At 53.1% G+C, this 19,507-nt stretch overlaps 1 protein-coding gene across 1 annotated transcript in view; it reads left to right on the top strand.

The window, feature by feature from the left end:
* Nucleotides 1-19,507, top strand: part of LOC132393192 (sodium/potassium-transporting ATPase subunit alpha-3) — a 51,410-nt gene that overhangs the window by 13,755 nt on the left and 18,148 nt on the right. The window contains exons 2-14 of the mRNA XM_059968132.1: nucleotides 1,768-1,890; nucleotides 3,405-3,464; nucleotides 3,712-3,915; nucleotides 4,587-4,700; nucleotides 6,027-6,161; nucleotides 8,758-8,875; nucleotides 9,203-9,471; nucleotides 9,857-10,055; nucleotides 10,420-10,529; nucleotides 11,140-11,274; nucleotides 15,959-16,151; nucleotides 16,714-16,889; nucleotides 17,201-17,337. Coding sequence (XP_059824115.1) covers nucleotides 1,768-1,890; nucleotides 3,405-3,464; nucleotides 3,712-3,915; nucleotides 4,587-4,700; nucleotides 6,027-6,161; nucleotides 8,758-8,875; nucleotides 9,203-9,471; nucleotides 9,857-10,055; nucleotides 10,420-10,529; nucleotides 11,140-11,274; nucleotides 15,959-16,151; nucleotides 16,714-16,889; nucleotides 17,201-17,337 — 1,973 coding nt within the window. The remainder of the gene's footprint in view (nucleotides 1-1,767; nucleotides 1,891-3,404; nucleotides 3,465-3,711; nucleotides 3,916-4,586; nucleotides 4,701-6,026; nucleotides 6,162-8,757; nucleotides 8,876-9,202; nucleotides 9,472-9,856; nucleotides 10,056-10,419; nucleotides 10,530-11,139; nucleotides 11,275-15,958; nucleotides 16,152-16,713; nucleotides 16,890-17,200; nucleotides 17,338-19,507) is intronic.

The raw sequence follows: 19,507 nt of genomic DNA on the forward strand, positions 1-19,507 counted from the left end.
AGTGGTCCCAACACCAACTTGTGCAGACCACCTCTCGTCACTGGCAGCCAACCAGCAAAGGCTCCTTTTAACTCCACTCTTCGCCTTCTGCCAACCGGCCAATCCTCTATCCACGCTGGTATATTTTCTGTAATATCATGTGCTCTTATCTTGTTAAGCAACCTCATGTGCGGCACCTTGTCAAAAGCCTTCTGAAAATCCACCAATTCTTCTTTGTTCTTTTTGTTAATTCCTCAAAGAATTCCAACAGGTTTGTCAGGCAAGATCTTCCCTTGAGGAAACCAGTCTGACTATGGCCCCTTTTATCATGTACCTCCAAGTACCCGGAGACCTCACCCTTAACTATTGAATCCAACATCTTCCCAGCCACTGGGGTCAGGGTAACTGGCTTATAGTTTTGTTTCTTCTGCCACCCTACCTTTTTGAGAATTTCTTGCAGTCTTGTGCAGAGCAGTTACCACGCCAAGCCATGGTGCGTGATATGGGATCAGATCAAAGAGACAATAATAGGTCTGATAAACACAGCCCGATGAAAGCAGTAGATATCAAATGGCCAATCATTCTCCTCTCTGCAAACACCCTGCCACTCCCCATGCCTGGCAGATACAGGGAGCTCTGTGCAGAAAAACAGGATCGTGTGGTTTCCAGGTTTCTATTTCTTGGAAGAGCAATATTGGAGATGGAATTTCCATGGAGTCTGGGTGCTGGAATTGTTTTATTATTATGACATGTACTGAGACGAAATGAAAAGTTTGCCTTGCACACTGTTCATATGGATCAGATCATTACACAGTACATTGAGGTAGAACAAGGTAAAACATTAACAGAACGCAGAATAAAGTGGAACAGCTGCAGAGAAAGTGCAGCGCGGATAGACAATAAGGTGCAAGATCATACTGGGGTAGGTTGTGAGGTACCAGGAAACGATTCAATAGTCTTGTACACACTGTCCTTGAGCCCGGTGGTCCGCGCTTACAGGTTTTTGCATCTTCTTCCCAACGGGAGGGGGAGAAGGGAGAATGTGGGTGGGGTCTTTGATTATGCTGCCTGCTTTACTGAGGTAGTGAGGAGTGCAGTCAGAGGTTATGGAGGGGAGGCTGGTTTCCATGATTTGGAGAAGGAAGGAGATGATTTTCTAGAAGGGACTGGGGAGAGTCCATGATCTCTGGAACTGGAGGGAAAGCGGACATAATTCATGGTTGACGTATGGATACTGAATCCAGGAGATATCAACTGGATGTCTGGATCCTAGAGAATCTGGAACCCAGAGTGATCCACCAAGCGTCCACTACCAGAAGCCAGTGGTGGCCCAGCTGCCGACATTCCCAATTGTGATACGAGATTCTGGCTCCAAGTTCAGGGTGGTTCCACCTGTGACAAACTGGCCCAGGTGTTTGGTGGAGTGGGAGAAGGGTGGGGGCAGTTTCTGTGATGGAGGGTTGTACAAAGTTCAAGATCTCCTCTCCCTACCCCACCCAGCAACCCCCTCCCCAGGAGTGGTGGTGGGAAAAGAATAGACCTTGGCCAGGAGGGTTCAAGCACAGGAATGGACAAGTGTGGCCAGATAGAGGGAGGGGAAGGTGGATGAAGTAGGTTGGGGCAAAGGTGGGGGTGGAGGAAGTGTCTGAGTGGGGTGAGGACAGACTGGGACAAGAGGGTTTTGCTTTTGGTCATTTGGGGTTGAGTGGGGTGGGGTTTAATGGTACTGGTTTGGATGCCGTGGGAAAAAGCCTGCTCTGACTATACACTGTCCGTCCTGTCCCACAGTACGGCCGCTCGGACAGTTACCGTGTGGCCACCACACAGGGTGGGAAGGATGACCAGAAGTCACCCAAGAAACCCAAGGGTCAGAAACGGGACATGGACGACCTGAAGAAGGAGGTGGCACTGGTGAGTGAAGCCACAGAAAGCGTCTGCGCTAGAGGTGGGTGGGCAAAATGATCCCGGGAGTGTGTGATGGGACGGTGCGGAGCGAGTTTCACTCTGTGTCTGTCCCTGGGAGTGTGTGATGGGATGGTGCGGAGTGAGTTTCACTCTGTGTCTGACCCCGGGAGTGTGTGATGGGACGGTGCGGAGTGAGTTTCACTCTGGGTCTGACCCCGGGAGTGTGTGATGGGAGAGTGTGGAGGGAGTTTCACTCTGTCTCTGACCCTGGGAGTGTGTGATGGGACGGTGTGGAGGGATCCTCAATCTCTGTCTGACCCCGGGAGTGTGTGATGGGACAGTGTGTAGGGAGTTTCACTCTGTGTCCGACCCTGGGAGTGTGTGATGGGATGGTGCTGAAGGACTCTCACTCTGTGTCTGACCTGGGACAGTGTGGATGGAGCTTCTGTCAGTGTCCGACCCCGGGAGTGTGTGATGGGACAGCATCCCATTTAAAGGAACACTTCGTGGGACCAGAACTCAGGATACAGATTTGTTTCTGCTCCCGGGGCCACTTTACTGGAAGCAGTAAGTATGCTTTTCACCCTTGGTGAAGAGGTCCGTGAACCTGATTCAATACTTCCGGAATGTTTCCCAGCAGGCTCGTTAGGTACCATCTCCAGTGAATCACTCTTGGGAGATGCTGGGACCAGGTTTCTCGGCTGCGTCACAGTTGAGTTCTTGTCTTGGCTTTGACATGTTGTCTGCCCGTCCTGTCCTGTCTTAGACGTGGCGGTCTACCGGTCCCACACTGTATCAGACGTGGCGGTCTACCCGTCCCGTCCTGTCTTAGACGTGGTGTCTGCCAACCCCACACTATCAGATGTGGCGTCTGCCTGTCCTGTCTCAGATGTGGCTGCCTGCCCGGCCTGCCCTGACTCAGACATGGTGTCTGCCAACCCCACACTGTATCAGACGTGGTGTCTGCCTGTCCTGCCGTCTCAGACATGGTTTCTGCCAACCCCACACTGTATCAGACGTGGTGTCTGCCTGTCCTGCCATCTCAGACATGGTGTCTGCCCAACCCCACACTGTATCAGACGTGGTGTCTGCCTGTCCTGCCGTCTCAGACATGGTGTCTGCCCATCCCCACATTGTATCAGACGTGGTGTCTGTCCATCCCGCCCTGTCTTGGACATGGCCACCTGACCCTCCCGCCCTGCCTCAATAAGCTGAAGACGGGTAAGTATATAGACTGTAAGGGCAGTAGGGGGAGTCATTCACCCCCAAGCCTCTTTCTCCTGGATGAGGAGTTGGTTGGTCAGTTTGTCCTCCACAGGGAGTCTGACCCTGGTCGGCAATCTGGGCTGCTTGACAGAGTGGCTCATCGCATTTCTGCTTGGAATCTGGTCATCACCTCCCCCTCAGTGAGTGGAGGAACGGGGATTCTGGGTCCTGCCACCTGACGCCAGCCGGAACCGTTGGGGGGGTGGGTGGGATGGGTGACCCTTCACCCCTAATCCTCTTGCCTTTCTCAACAGACGGAGCACAAGATGTCCGTGGAGGAGGTGTGTAGGAAGCACCAAGCTGACTGTGTGCAGGTGAGTGTCCCAACCAGTTCCGTCCCATTCCAGGAACTATGTCCGACTGTCCCAGACGTAGAGTCTACCCGTTCCATTTCATCCCATCCCTGTCATCTCCATCCTGCTCTGTCCCAGAAGTGGCATCTGACATGTTGTCTACACCCTCCAGTCCGAATGTTTCCCCACAGGTCGTCTCCCCTCCCACCAGAGCTCTCCCCCATTCCCCCGTCTCTTGCTCTGACCTCAGCGACCTTTGATCCCGCAGGGTCTGACCCACGCCAAGGCAGCGGAGTTCCTCCAGCGGGATGGCCCCAATGCCCTGACCCCTCCACCCACCACCCCCGAGTGGATCAAGTTCTGCCGACAGCTCTTCGGGGGGTTCTCTATCCTGCTGTGGATCGGCGCCATCCTCTGCTTCCTCGCTTACGGTATCCAGGCTGCCACCGAGGACTCGCCCGCCGGGGACAATGTGAGTGGGCAGGGCCAATGGGAGGTGGGGCAAAGAGAGAGGGAGGAGGAGGAGGGGAGTAGGTCGAAGGTAGGGAGGGAGAGAAAAAAGTAGAGGGGGATGGAGGGGAGAGCAGGGGAGAAAAGGGGTGAGGGAGGGTGGAAGAAGTGGGGAAAGTGTGGGGAGGGAGGGGGAGGAGAAGGAAGATGCAGGCAGGAGGGGAGAGAGGGAGGGTGGATGAGTGGAAGGGAGATGGAGGGGTGGGGAGGGAGGGAAGGGAAGAAGGGTGGGGGATAGGTGAAGTGTAGGGAGAATTGGAAAGGAAGATATGGGGAGGGGTAAGGAAGAAAGGAGGGGAGATGCGAGGAGAGTTGAGAGAGGGAAGAGGAAGGGAGGAGGGGTTGAGGGAGAGGTGAAATGCTGGGAGCATGGCAGGGAGGGAGGGGAGGGGTTACATTGTGTCTGGGAGGACATTCTTCCTCCTCTGCCAAGTAAGGTGGTTTCACTGAGTTATGGGCTCCTGGTGATGTCCCCCGCACCTCTCCCTCACTCGGCACTAGACCTCCCGATTCCACTGACCAGTGCTCAGCCTGGACGGGCGGTGCGGCTTCCTGTGGTGGGTGAAGTGAGGGGGTGGTGGGGGTGTCGGGGGCCGCCCTGACTGACGAGCTGCGTCGTTTCTCCCCACGCAGCTGTACCTGGGCATCGTGCTGTCCGCCGTTGTCATCATCACCGGCTGCTTCTCCTACTACCAGGAAGCCAAGAGCTCGAAGATAATGGAGTCCTTCAAGAACATGGTGCCTCAGGTAGGCTGTAAACCCTCTCCCTACATCAGATGAGGGGTCAGGGGGTCAGGGCCCCGGGGGGGGGGGGGGGGTCAGGCACTGCCACAGGGTCAGAGGTCAGGCCCCCGGGCGTGGAGCATGGCTGCACAAGTCGATAGGTTGGTAGAGAAGGCATATGGCATTAGTCGAGACATCAAGTTCAAGGGTCAGGAAGTTATGTTACAGCTTTATAAAACTCTGGTTAGGCCACAGCAGGAGCATTGCATTCAGTACTGGTGAACATGAAGGCTTTGGAGAGAGCTCAGAAGAGGTTCTTTAATTATTAAGTGCAATTGTGAACAATAGCCAGATCAGATATGCTGATCGAGTCAACTAGTTCCCAAGGAGAACTCTGATAGGCCAGTCAGATGGTTCACTGCTGCTCAGCGATAGAACATAAAAAAAATCATATGTACAATTAAGAAACACTGAAAGATAATAGAAATACTGGAGTCGTGATGATCATGATGAAGGCTGCTGGAGGGAGACACTCATACACATGCTGTCCTCAATAATTCAGAGAGATTGAAGGATAAGGTCGCAGGGTGACAAAACGTGACAGGAGCACGAGGTTCACAGGGATTTTGTCTGTGTATGATAAGGGAGGCTGGACAAGTCTGTGTTGTTTTTGCTGGAGCAGCAGGGGTTGCTTCAGCTGGTGGAGGTGAAGAGTAGGGACTTAATAGGAGTTTATTAGATTGTTAGAAGCACAGAGAGAGTAGATTTCTGGTATTTTCACCCCCCCCGGTGGAAATGTCTTATACTAGAGGGCATGCATTTAAGGGGAGAGAGGGGATAAGTTCACAGGAGACGTGCAGGGAAATTTTTATGTTACACAGTGTGGTGGGTACCTGGAGTATGCTGCCTGGAGTGGTGACGGAGGCAGATAGGACAGGACTCTCGGACAGGCAAGTGAGTGTGTCAGAGAATGGGAGGGATGTGGACACTGTGGAGACAGAAAGGATGAGCATTGTTAGGCATTTAATTACCAGTTTAATTAGCGTCGTACTGTTCTCTAGTCTAGGACCCAATGATGGATGGGGCCAAATATTAGTCACTGGGTCATAGAGTCAGACGGGGTGTCGGGGTCTGAGATGGGACATGGAGTTGGCAGTCTGTTACTGCCCCCAAGTCCCCGGGACTGGACACAGGGCTCGGTGCTCAGGTGCTGCCCACAGTATCAGTGATGGGACTCGGCTTGCGGGTTGTGACCTGTGGCTGGAAGGTGCTGGGAGCCACGGAAGGCAGTGGTGCGGGGACGGCTGTCACCCCCCACGTGATGACCTCTGCTCTTTCACCCCCGCACAGCAAGCCATGGTGATCCGAGAGGGCGAGAAGATGCAGATCAACGCAGAGGAGGTGGTGGCAGGGGATCTGGTGGAGGTGAAGGGGGGAGACCGGATCCCGGCAGATCTCCGCATCATTTCTGCGCACGGCTGCAAGGTACAGGCCACCCCTCATCCCTCCTTATGTGCGGCTACCTACCTGTTACCCTCCGTCCCAGCTCGCTGCCACCTAGTCTCCATTCCGTCTTGCCATTTCTCCCCGTCCCTCACCCACCCACGGCATCTCCTCTTCCCTCACACCCCGGGCAATTCCCGTCTTTAGCTCCTCTGGGGTGTCCCTGTCTCTCAACACCCCCTCTGGCACCACTCCATCACCCACTCTACCCCCCCCACCGGCAACTCCCCATCTCTCCCCCACCCCCCCCCCCCGACATCTCTCTGGCTTTCCACATGCTCCCTCTGGTGTCAGCCTCCACTATGCCTTCCTCCCATATCACTCCATCTTCTCATCCACATACCCCCTCCCAACACCCGATATCACTCCTCCTCATTTACAATGGGGACAAAATCAACACCCTGTCTTCTGTTTCCTAACACCCCCGCCCACTGTGCTCCTTGCCTGGGGCTCCTTTGCTACACTTCCATCTGTGTGTTCGTTCTCCCATACCCTCCCCTTTATATTTATTAATGTTCTTCCTCTCCCCATCTCCTCTCCCCTCTCTGCCCCTTCTCCCTATCTCTTCTCCCTTCCCCTCTCCTCCTCCCCATCCCTCTCACTCCCCCTCTCCCCATCCCTCTCACTCCCCCTCTCCCCATCCCTCTCACTCCCCACACTCCCCATCCCTCTCACTCCCCCACTCCCCATCTGTCTCACTCCCCCCACTCCCCATCTGTCTCACTCCCCCCACTCCCCATCCGTCTCACTCCCCCCTCTCCCCCTCCCCATCTCACTCCCCCTCTCCCCATCTCACTCCCCCTCTCCCCATCTCACTCCCCCCTCCCCATCCCTCTCACTCCCCCCACTCCCCATCCCTCTCACTCCCCCTCTCCCCATCCCTCTGCCCACCCCTCTCCCCATTCCTCTGACTCACCCCTCTCCCCATCCCTCTCACTCCCCCTGTCCCCATCCCTCTCACTCCCTCTCTCCCCAACCCTCTCACTCCCCCCTCTCCCCCTCTCCCCATCCCTCTCACTCCCCCTCTCCCCATCCCTCTCACTCCCCCTCTCCCCATCCCTCTCACTCCCCCTCTCCCCATCCCTCTCACTCCCCCCACTCCCCATCCCTCTCACTCCCCCTGTCCCCATCCCTCTCACTCCCCCTCTCCCCATCCCTCTCACTCCCCCTCTCCCCATCCCTCTCACTCCCCCCACTCCCCATCCCTCTCACTCCCCCGTCCACATCCCTCTCACTCCCCCAACTCCCCATCCCTCTCACTCCCCCTGTCCCCATCCCTCTCACTCCCCCCTCTCCCCCTCTCCCCATCCCTCTCACTCCCCCCTCTCCCCCTCTCCTCATCCCTCTCACTCCCCCACTCTCCATCCATCTCACTCCCCCACTCCCCATCCGTCTCACTCCCCCCACTCCCCATCCCACTCACTCCTCCCACTCCCCATCTCTCTCACTCCTCCCACTCCCCATCCCTCTCACTCCCCCTCTCCCCCTCTCCCCATCTCACTCCCCCTCTCCCCATCTCACTCCCCCTCTCCCCCTCTCCCCATCTCACTACCCCCTCCCCATCCCTGACTCCCCCCTCCCCATCCCTGTCACTCCCCCTCTCCCCATCCCTCTCACTCCCCCTGTCCCCATCCCTCTCACTCCCCCGTCCCCATCCCTCTCACTCCCCCCACTCCCCATCCCTCTCACTCCCCCTGTCCCCATCCCTCTCACTCCCCCTGTCCCCATCCCTCTCACTCCCCCCACTCCCCATCCCTCTCACTCCCCCCACTCCCCATCCCTCTCACTCCCCCTGTCCCCATCCCTCTCACTCCCCCCACTCCCCATCCGTCTCACTCCCCCTGTCCCCATCCCTCTCACTCCCCCCACTCCCCATCCCTCTCACTCCCCCTGTCCCCATCCCTCTCACTCCCCCCACTCCCCATCCCTCTCACTCCCCCTGTCCCCAACCCTCTCACTCCCCCTCTCCCCATCCCTCTCACTCCCCCCACTCCCTCTCCCCCATCCCTCTCACTCCCCCATCCCTCCCACTCCCCCCTCCCCATCCCTCTCACTCCCCCTCTCCCCGTCCCTCTCACTCCCCCCTCTCCCCACCCCTCACCCCATCCCTCTGACTCCCCCCTCTCCCCACCCCCTCACTCCCCCCTCTCCCCATCCCTCTCACTCCACCCCTCCCCTCTCCCCATCCCTCTCACTCCCCCCCTCCCCTCTCCCCATCCCTCTCACTCCCCCCTCCCCTCTCCCCATCCCTCTCACTCCCCCCTCCCCATTCCTCTCACTCCCCCCTCCCCATCCCTCTCACTCCCCCCTCCCCATCCCTCTCACTCCCCCTCTTCCCGTCCCTCTCACTCCCCCCTCTCCCCACCCCTCACCCCATCCCTCTCACTCCCCCCACTCCCCATCCCTCTCACTCCCTATCTATCCCCTCCCTTTCCTCCACCACCTATGCTCCTCCTTCTGCCTTCTCCCTCCCCATCTCTCTCGCTTCCCACCCCTCCACCATTCACACTCGCACCATCCACCGCCCTGCCGGCTCACCCATGCTGTCCTTGCCTTCTCTCCCATCTGTGTCTGACAGGTGGACAACTCCTCTCTGACGGGCGAGTCAGAGCCCCAGACCCGCTCTCCGGACTGCACCAACGACAACCCTCTGGAAACCCGTAACATCGCCTTCTTCTCCACCAACTGCGTCGAAGGTGAGGGGGGGAGGTCGAGAAAGACCAGACACTGTGTGTGTATTTAGGATAGCAGTGTGTGCGTTGGGGTGTGTGTGAAACAGGAGCGGTGTTTTTTGTGTGTGCGTGTGGGATGGGTACGGGGAGAGGAGCAGTGAGCATGGTGTGAAGAGGGTGTATAGGTCTCGGACTGAGGGAGGTGTACCTGGTGTGGAATGCGCAGTGGGTATGGGGAAAGTTTGTGTAAAGGACAGTGGGTCTGTGGAATGGAGCAGGATGTGTGTGCATGGCAGGTGGTCAGGAGTGCACAGGACAGCAGGTGAATGCTACCTTCCTGTGTTGCCCCAGGGACTGCGCGGGGGATTGTGATCTTCACGGGCGACCGAACAGTGATGGGCCGAATCGCCACGCTGGCCTCGGGCCTGGACACGGGGAAGACGCCCATCGCCAAGGAGATCGAGCACTTCATCCATATCATCACCGGCGTGGCCGTCTTCCTGGGTGTCTCCTTCTTCATCCTGTCCATCATCCTGGGCTACAGCTGGCTGGAGGCTGTCATCTTCCTCATCGGCATCATCGTAGCCAATGTCCCTGAAGGGCTGCTGGCGACTGTCACGGTGAGGGTCCCTGCTGAACGTCCCCTCTGAACCTCCACACCTGACCATGTCCTCTACTCTAACCCCTGACTGTCCTCTTTCTCCTCTGATCCCTGCCCATCCTGAACCTTAACCTCTTACAGCTGTCCCTCTGAACCCATGATGCCTGACCTTCCCGTCTGAACCCTGACCCCTTTCTAACCCCTTTGAGCACTGAGCTATGTCTCTGAGTGTCCATCTGAACCCTGAACTCCTTCACCCCAATCCCTGGTCTTCACCTTGGCCCCACCAAATTGTGACCCCTGACCCCTTCTGAACCCCTTACTACATCCCATCCAGACAATGTCCTATGAACCCTCAACTACCAGGCACATGCTGACCCCTGACCCCGGCCTTGTGCCCACAGGTATGCCTGACCCTAACAGCGAAGCGGATGGCGCGCAAGAACTGTCTGGTGAAGAACCTGGAGGCCGTGGAGACCCTGGGCTCCACCTCGACCATCTGCTCGGACAAGACAGGCACATTGACCCAGAACCGTATGACCGTGGCCCACATGTGGTTTGACAACCAGATTCACGAGGCCGACACCACCGAGGACCAGTCCGGTGAGTGAGGCAGTTCTCGGGAGTGTTGGCGTCTTGTCTGCCTGTCTCTGGCTCCATTCCCCATTCTATCTCTCGCTATCTCAATCTCCCTATCGCTTTCTCTCTCTCTCTCTCTCTCTCTCTCTCTCTCTCTAGCACACTCTCTTTCTATCTCTCTCTATTTCACTCTCTCTCCCCCCTTCCCCTTTCTCCCCTGCTCTCCCTCCCCCTCTCCAGCTCACTGCCTCCCTTCCCCTTTCTCCTCTGCCCATTCCTTTCCACTCTCTCCTTCATTTCCTCTCTTTTTACTCCTCTTCTCACTCCTCTGCTTCCTCTTTCCCCAGTCTTGAGCCCATGTGACCTCTCTGTCTGCCCCCCACCCCAGGTGCTTCCTTCGACAAAAGCTCCATCACCTGGGCCTCCCTGTCCCGGATTGCTGCTCTCTGTAACCGTGCCACCTTCAAACCCGGACAGGAGAATGTACCCATCCTAAAGGTAAGAGCTCGAGGCAACATCAACCTCACCTCCCCTCTGGGTCCCTGGGGGTTTGGTCACTCCCTGAGATCCTGGGATATTCCCCTGGACTGTTGGGGATTCCCATGATACCTGGAGTGGCCACTGGGATACTGGGGATTTACTGCTGGTATACAGGGAACTTACTTTGGAGATCGAAGACTTCCTCGGGTACTGAGGGATGTTCCCAGGAATATTGAGGTTTGCTGGAATATTGCAGGCTCTCGCTGTACTTTAAGGACTTTCCCTGGGATCCAGTTGTTCCTTCATCTTCCAGGATCTTGATGGTTTCCTTTCCATGTTGGGGGCTTCGTTGGATAATGGATGAGGACTTACGCCAGAACGCTGCGGGCCTTCCCATAACAACTGGGGCTGTCTTGGGGCAGGAGCTGGGTGAGGGGGAGGTGTTCAAGGATTCCTGGAGGGAATTGGAGGGTGTGAGTCATGTGGGAGAAACTATGGGTGAGGCATAGGTTCCTGGGGGTTTGGGTGGGTGTCATCGTGGGATCCATGCTAAGCCTCACCCCCCCCCCTGTCACCCTAGGGAGGTAAGCCTGCTGAACCCTACCCTATCTCTGTGCCCCTTCCACAGCGCGAAGTTGCTGGTGACGCATCTGAGTCAGCACTGCTGAAGTGTATCGAGCTGTCGTCTGGCTCAGTGAAGGTGACGCGAGACAAGAACAAGAAGATTAACGAGATCCCCTTCAACTCCACAAATAAATACCAGGTAAACACCCCACCCCTCAGAGTTCTCACCCTGCACCGGACTCTTGGGAGTGTGTGATGGAACGAATTAGAGGGTGTTTCACACTGTGTGCGATGGGGTGCTGTCCATCCTGTTGGGTGCGGTCTTCCATGGATTCTATTACGTTTCTTGGATTTACTGTGTAAGCTCTGGGCTGTATACGGTGACATATGATAATAAATTTACTTTGAACTTTAAGTTTGTAGATGGAGTCATATCCTGTCTGACCCTGTAAGTGTGTGATGTGACCAATTACAGAGGAAATTTTGAGTGATATTTACTCCTCTCCTGACGTATCTGAACGGGTCACTGTTGCAGTTATTGAAACGTTGGCTGTGCGTCTGGGCCATTGTCTGAGGGCCGTGCCTCATGCAGAGAATAGAAATTCAAATTGATTCTGCAGTGACCTCCAGGTGGTGGTTGCTTGTATCAACATGTCTATTTCTACCCCTCTGCCACTGAGCTAACTGTGACCATTGTTGCCAAGGAAAACATTTGAAATGACTGAGCTTCCTTTCATTGGAACGAGTTCGTCTGGAAAATTTCAGTCCGATTAACCCCTCCTGATTCAACATCCAGAAATTCATCTCAAACGTCGAGTTTTATTGTCGGTTATTGCACAAGTCCATGGGCGCACTGTCAGACTAACTTGCAGTAGCATCACCGGCCCGCAGCATCAGATACTTCACATTTACAAGCAAAACATAATTTACACAAAATTATACAGGAAAGGGCACGATTACAACAATTTGTGGGTGCAGCATGGCAGTGAGTGTGATGATATTACGGCCTGATGCGTTCCGGAGCTTGGAACTCAATTCCGGTGACGTTCTGTAAGGAGCCTCTGTATGTTCTCCCCGTGGAATGTGTGAGTTTTCCCCGGGTTCTCCGATTTTCTTCCACAGTCCATAAACATACTGGTTAGGTTAATTGGACATTATAAATCGTCCTGTGATTAGGTTCGGGTTGATTGGTTGCTGGGACAGCTTGGCTGGAAGGGCCAACTCGGTGCTCTACCACTAAATGAATCAAGTGCATTCTAGTGCAAAGTGGTCCTAGCGTTATTATACTGAGGGTTGTGCCAGGTGGTTCAAGAACCGAATGGTTCTGTGGGGAAGTAGCTGTTCCTGAACCTGGTGGTGTGTGAGTTCAGGCTTCTGTACCTGCTAGCTGTGAGAAGATGGCATGGCCTGTATGGTGGGGAGTTTTGGTCTTTGCCTTCCTGATGCAGCACTTCCTGTAGGTGGTGAGGAAGAGGGTCCTCCTGAGGTACAGTATTTAGTTAGAGGGAGAGATTCGTTTATTGTCGTACCAAGATACAGTGAAAAAAGTTTGGTATACTGTTCGTACAGATGAAATGATACCGCAGTGTGCTGGGGAATCATAGGTTGGGCTTTCTTTGGAGCGGAGGAGAGGAGCACAAATGCGACAGACTGAGCAGTGTTAATCGGGCAGAAAGTTAATATTATTTTTCCATGTTATGCAGTTTTGGTCATCCTTCCTGTGGAGGCTTTGAAGGGGGTGAGGAAGAAGCTCACCAGGAAGTTGCTTGGATTCGAGAGCGTGAAGCATAAGGAGAGGTTGGATAAATTTGGTTTGGTTTCTCTGGAGCTTCAGAGGCTGAGGGGAGACCAGACAGAAGTGCATAAAATTATGTGAGGCACCAATAGTCAGAGTCTTTTCTCAGAGGATGGAAACGCCAAATACTAGAGAGCATGGCGTTACAGTGCTTGGAAAATTTAAAGATGTGCGAGGCAAATCTTTTACACAGAGAATCAAAATCAGGTTTTTAATATCACTGGCTTATGTCATGAAATTTTGTTGCTTTGCTGCAGCTGTACATTGCAATTCATAATAATAAAAAACTATTAATTACATTAAGAAATATATTTTGAACAATTAAGTACGTAATGGAAAAAGAGAGAAAAATATGAGTATGCGGGTTCATTGTCCATTCAGAAATCTGATGGCAGGGAAGGAAGCTGTTTCTGTGGTATTCAGTGTGTGTCTTCAGGCTCCTGGACCTCCTCCTTGATGGTAGCAAAGAGAAGAGGGCATGTCCTGGGTACTGAGGGCCTAGATGTTGAATACCACCTTTTTGAGACAATGCCTCTTGAAGATATCCTCAGTGATGAGGAGGATTGTCCACATGAGGGAATTAGCTAGGTTTTAAATCCTTTGCAGCCTCTTTCGATCCTGTACATTGGAAAATGTATAGAATAGTAACTATAATTAGAGTGCAGAAGACAGCAAATTGTGCAAATACAAATATAATAAATAGTAATATACTGAGAACATGAGATATCAGAATAAAGAGTCCTTAAAGTGAGATCATTGGTTGAACATTGGGCAAGTGAGAGTAATTATCCCCTTTTGTTAAAGCCTGATGGTTGAGGGGTAGTATCTGTTCTTGAACCTAGTGGTACAAGTCCTGAGGCTCTTGTACCTTCTACCTGATGGCAGCAGTGAGAAAAGAGCATGGCCTGGGTGGGGATCTCTGATAGATGCTGCTTTCCTCTGACAGCATCTTATGTAGGTGTGTTCAGTGGTTGGCAGGGCTTTACCCGTGACGTACTGGACTGAATCCACTGACTTTTGTAGGATTTTCTATTCAAAGGCATTGGAGTTTCCTTACCAGGCCATGATGAGTCTCCACAGGCTCATAAGGAAGTAAGGGCGCTGCCATGTTTTCTTTGCAATTGAATTTACTGCTAGATCCAGGACAGATCCTCTGAAATAACGCCCAGGAATTTAAATTTGCTAACCCTCTCTGCCTCTGATCCTTCAATAAGAACCTCTGGTTTCCCTCTCTGGAAATCTACAATCAGTTCTTTGGTCTTGTCGACATTAAGTGAGAGGTTGTTGTTATTACACCACTCAGCCTAATTTTCTATCTCCCTTCTGTATGCTGATTCATCACCTCCCTTGGTTCAGCCAGCAGTGTCATCAGCAAACTGGAATAGGGTATTGGAGATGTGTTTAGCCACACAGTCGTACGTGTAAAGCGAGTAGAGCAGGGGCTAAACACACAGCCTGTGGTGCACGTGTGCTGATGGAGGTCGTGGACGAGAAGTTGTTGCCAATCTGAACTGACCTGCGTCTACAAGTAAAGAAATTCAGGATCCAATTGCACAAGGAGTTACTAAGACCAGGGTCTCGGAGCTTATTGATCGTTTTGAGAGTTCACAATGTTCTGACAGTGAAAGTGATCATAGAAGGCATTGAGCTCATCTGGAGGTGAAGCCCTGCTATCTCACATGTTGCTTGATTTAACTTTATAGGAGAAGATAGCATTCAAGCCCTGCCACAGCTGTTGAGCATTCTTCATGGACTCATGTGTGGTCTGGAATCTCCACTTCGTCTGTGAGATGGCTTTCCTGAGATCATACCCGCACCTCTTGTGGCTTTCTTGGTCTCCAGGCTTGAATATCTCTGATCTGGCTCTGTGCAAGTTTTGAATCTCATGTTTCATCCAGGGCTTCAGACTGGGGAAGACTCTGAATGATTTGGTGGGGACACGCTCATCTACAGCTGTTTTAATGAACTCCTTTACAACCACGCTGTGTTCATTCAGATCTCTAGATGAATGGGCCACTGACTTAAGGCAGTTCTGTAATCATTCCTCTGTCTCTAGCGACCTCCTCTTAGTAGTCCTGATTGCTGGAGCCTTGCTGGCTAGCCTCTGCCTGTACACAGGTAGGGGGAGGACAGCCAAGTAATCCAATTTACTGAATGAGTTCTGAGCAAGGAATGGCAGGCATTCCTTATCTTAGTGTGGCGGTGGTCTAGTTTGTAGGTTTATACAGGAGAACTCCCAAGGTAAATGGAGCAGTATGCATTTGACCGTGAAGTGTTCCAATTTGGGGGAACATGAGTTCAACAGAGTTGCCATGTTGGAGCACCAGCGAGAACCGACCATGAATCGGATGCCTCCTCTCTTTACCTTACTCGTACATCTACGAAATTTGCTAGAGTTTTTGGTGACACACCAGATCTCCTCAAACTCCTAACAATGTAGATATTTACCAAGAATGTCACAAGAATGTACTTTCTGTTGGAGGCATACTAGGCCCCTGTGCAATGGGGTGTAAGGTGAAGCGATGGAGTTGTGTTGGGAAGTGAGAAGAGGTGTGCTGGGAGCACAATTTCTTCCATGGATTGAAATGAAAGCAGAGGAAAGGCGGTTGGGGAGAATATAAGATTAGGTTGAGTGAACTCGGCCTTTTCTCCTTGGAGCGAAGGAGGATGAGAGGTGATCTGATAGAGGTGTATAAGATGATGAGAGGATCGTGTGGATAGTCAGAGGCTTTTTCCCAGGGCTGAAATGGCTGCCACAAGAGGACACAGGTTTAAGGTGCTGGAGAGCAGGTACAGAGGAGATGTCAGGGGTAAGTTTTTTACTCAGAGAGTGGTGAGTGTGTGGAATGGGCTGCCGGCAATGATGGTGGAGGCGGATACGATAGGGTCTTTAAGAGGCTTTTAGATAGATACACGGAGCTTAGAAAAATAGAGGGCTATAGGTAAGCCTAGTAATTTCTTAGGTAGGGACGTGTTCGGCACAACTTTGTGGGCCGAAGGGCCTGTATTATGCTGTAGGTTTTCTATGTTTCTATGGGAGCTGTGTTGACTAAGTGTGTCCAATAATGGGTGTGGCCTTCATCCCCAGCTCTCCATTCACGAGACGGAAGACCCCAATGAGAAGCGGTACCTTCTGGTGATGAAGGGAGCACCAGAGCGGATATTGGACCGGTGCTCCACCATCATGATTCAGGGCAAGGAACAACCGCTGGATGAGGAATTGAAGGAGGCCTTCCAGAACGCCTACATGGAACTGGGCGGTCTAGGCGAGAGAGTACTTGGTGAGGGACCTGGCGGGATGGGGAGAAGATTGCTATGTGAGAGGAGGGGGAGAAGGTGGCGGAGAGAGGTGGATGGAGGGAGAGAGCACCAGGCGAGGCGGAGGGAGTGATGGGTGAGAGGGGGAGGGTGGGGGAAAGTGCTGAGGGAGAGGGGAGGGGAGGGTGGGTGGGAGAGCGTGGTGAAAAGGGGTGAGGGTGGGGGAGAGCATCGGGTGTAAGGAAGAATGCTGTGTGAGGAGGGTGAGGGAGAACATGATGAGAGGAGAGGATGGGGAGAGGGAGGGTGGGGAGAGGAGGATGGGTAGGGGAGAGTGCTGGGTGAGAGAGGGGTGGGAGAAAAGGTGGGGGTAAGAGAGGCACAGAGAGCTGGGTGAAGGGGGGGAGAAAGAGGGAGGCTAAGGGTTGGGGAGAGGGAGGGCATGGGGAGTACTGGGTGGAGCTGTTTGCCAGACAGAGGAGGACAGGGTTTGTGAGCCTGGATGGTCAGGCTGAGTGGGATGGGTCGCAGGATTTGCATGGGACACTCCTCATCCCATGAACTCTCTCTCCCTGCCCTCCTCAGGTTTCTGCCATTTCTACCTCCCTGAGGATCAGTTTCCCCGGGGATTTGCCTTCGACGCTGACGATGTCAACTTCCCCACCGAGAATCTGTGCTTCATTGGCCTAATGTCCATGATCGACCCGCCCCGGGCTGCCGTTCCTGATGCTGTTGGAAAATGTCGGAGCGCCGGAATTAAGGTAACAGGAAGGCGGGGAGCTGGGATTGTGGGGAGGGGTTGTCAGGAGAGGGGTTGTCAGGAGAGGGTGCAGAGTCAGACCTTCAGTGGGGTGAGTTGGGACCTTCAGGGGAGGGGGTGATTCATGGGTGGAAGGGGGTTGGAAGTTTGCATTGGGTGTGGGCCTGTGGGAGGTGTGGATTGGTGTTTGCAGGGGGGAGGGTGGGAGATGGGGTTGGGTTGATTGTGTGCGGCTAAGGATTGGTCGGTGGGTGGGTGGGATTGGAGTGGATTTTGGGTGGCTGACCTGGGTCTCTTCCACCTCTCCCCAAGGTGATCATGGTGACAGGAGACCACCCAATCACGGCCAAGGCTATCGCCAAGGGAGTGGGCATCATCTCTGAGGGTAATGAGACGGTGGAAGACATCGCAGCCCGGCTCAACATCCCTGTCAGTCAGGTCAACCCACGGTGAGGAGACGGCTCTGTCCCACACCCGCTATAACAACCCTCATGCCCTTGACACCACCCCTTCTTGCGCACACCCTCCCTCCACCCCACAGCACCTTCTCTCTCATTGCTTCCCTCCTCCCACCCAGGATTTCAACACAACTTACTCAACCTTCCACACCCCGCCCCCCACATTCCCATTCACCTATTTCCTCCCACAAACCTCTTCCCCATATCTCTCTTGTCATTCCCCTCCCCAACCTTCATCCTCACCCCTCCCCACATCCCTCTCCCACTCCTCCCTGCCAATCCCCTACCTTCTCCTCACCCACTTCCCTACAAATTCCCTCCCCTCTCCCATTCCTACCCACAGCTTCTTCCCAACTTTGTCCCCAATGCTTCCTCTCCTCTAGCACCTTCTCCCCAGACTATACATCTCCCACTCAGTCCCCAACTTCATCAACATGTTTGAGGGGAAAACTGTTTCTGTTGAATGTTCCAAATTGTTTGTTCCACACCCAACCCCTGAGGCCTACCCCTCCCTCTGCAAACCCCCTCCCCACTCTGTCCCAGGGAGCAGGAACACTTATCCCATTCCTTGCAGCTGGCTGGATTTATTTTAATCAGATTTCAGCTAATCTGTATCTGTGATCTGATGTCCTTTATCTCTGTCCCAGCTTCCCCCCCCATGACCTTTCATCAACCCCTTGCCATCCCATTCATCAATAATCGATTTCCACCTGTCTTTAAACTGATCCAGTGTTAAAGGAAGTTCCAAAGTGTCACCAGCCTCAGCAGAGGAAATCTTTGTGAATGAAACAGCCCATCTCTCTGGTTTAAGTTGTTCCAGATTCCCTGCCTTGTGAAGCACCCTTTGCACTGTGAAAATCCCTTAGGATGCTCATCATTAAATCATATTCACTTTTGCTCTTTTCTGCTTTAAATGGACATCGCCCAGCCTTGTTCAACCTTGACTCATAAACTACTTAATCCAGATACTGTCCAATAAACCTCCTCTCTACTGTTTCAGATATACTATATCCTTCCTTAAACAAGGAGACCAACGCTGGCCACGGTACTCCAGGTGTGGTCTCAGCATACTGTACAAAGCCTCCCAAACCTTTGTATTCTGTTCCCCTCCCAATAAAAATAATATTAGTTAGAAAGTTACTCAGCACAGAAACAGGCCCTTCAGCTCAGCTCATCATCCACACTGACTAAGATGTCCATCTGCCAGTATCCCTCTAAATCTTGCCTATCCATGAGTTTTAAGTGTTGTAATTATACCTGTCTCAACCGCTTCCTCTGTCTTCGTGTTCCACATGCCACCACACTCTGAGTGTGGAGAAACTTGCTCCTTTAAATCTCTCACCCTAAACTTGTGCCCTCTTGTTCTAAACTCCCGAACCCTGGAGAAACGAGTGTGACCGTCATGCATATGTATCACAAACAGAATACCACTAGTAACAGTCAGAATAACAATAAGTCCCATTGAACGCTGCCCTTTCCTTCTGTGGGCAAGCTAATTCTGAATCTAAACATGCAATTCACTGTGGATCCTATACATCTCAACCTTCTGGATAGAGAGTCTCACCACATTCTCTCCAGATCTTCAGACACCTTCCTGAAGGCCAGAGGTGTGTCAGCCCACTAACTCACCTTGAGTCATAGTGTTGTGCAGCATGGAAGATCAGGCCCTTCAGCCCACCATCAAATACTGGTCTAATCCTCACCTACACTGATCCTGTTCGCCAGCACTCGGCCTTGAGCCTTCCCTGCCTTGGTGAGTCAAGTGCTCAGCCAGACACTTCTTCAAATTTACTTTGCAGGTATAGAGTCATAGAGCAACACAGGGGGATACAGGCCCTTTGGCCCAACCAGTCCATACTAACCATTGTGTCCACCCAGCTGATCCCAATTTAATGTGTTTGGTCTATATCCCTCTAAGCCTCACTCTCCCATGTACCTGGTCAAGTGACTCTTCAATATGATACCATAGTACTTCAGCTGCTTCTTCTGGCATCTGTTTTAAATATTCAATACCCCGTTACAGGGCGATGCAGTCCTCAGACCTTGTGGGAGGCTAGTACGGAAATTACAAGAGCCCTGGCAGAGGTTTTTAAAACGTCCTTAGCCACAGATGAGGTGCCCAAGGACTGGAGGATAGCTAATGTTGCTCCATAGTTCAAGA

Source organism: Hypanus sabinus, chromosome 1, assembly GCF_030144855.1.
Source record: "Hypanus sabinus isolate sHypSab1 chromosome 1, sHypSab1.hap1, whole genome shotgun sequence".
NCBI lineage: Eukaryota > Metazoa > Chordata > Chondrichthyes > Myliobatiformes > Dasyatidae > Hypanus > Hypanus sabinus.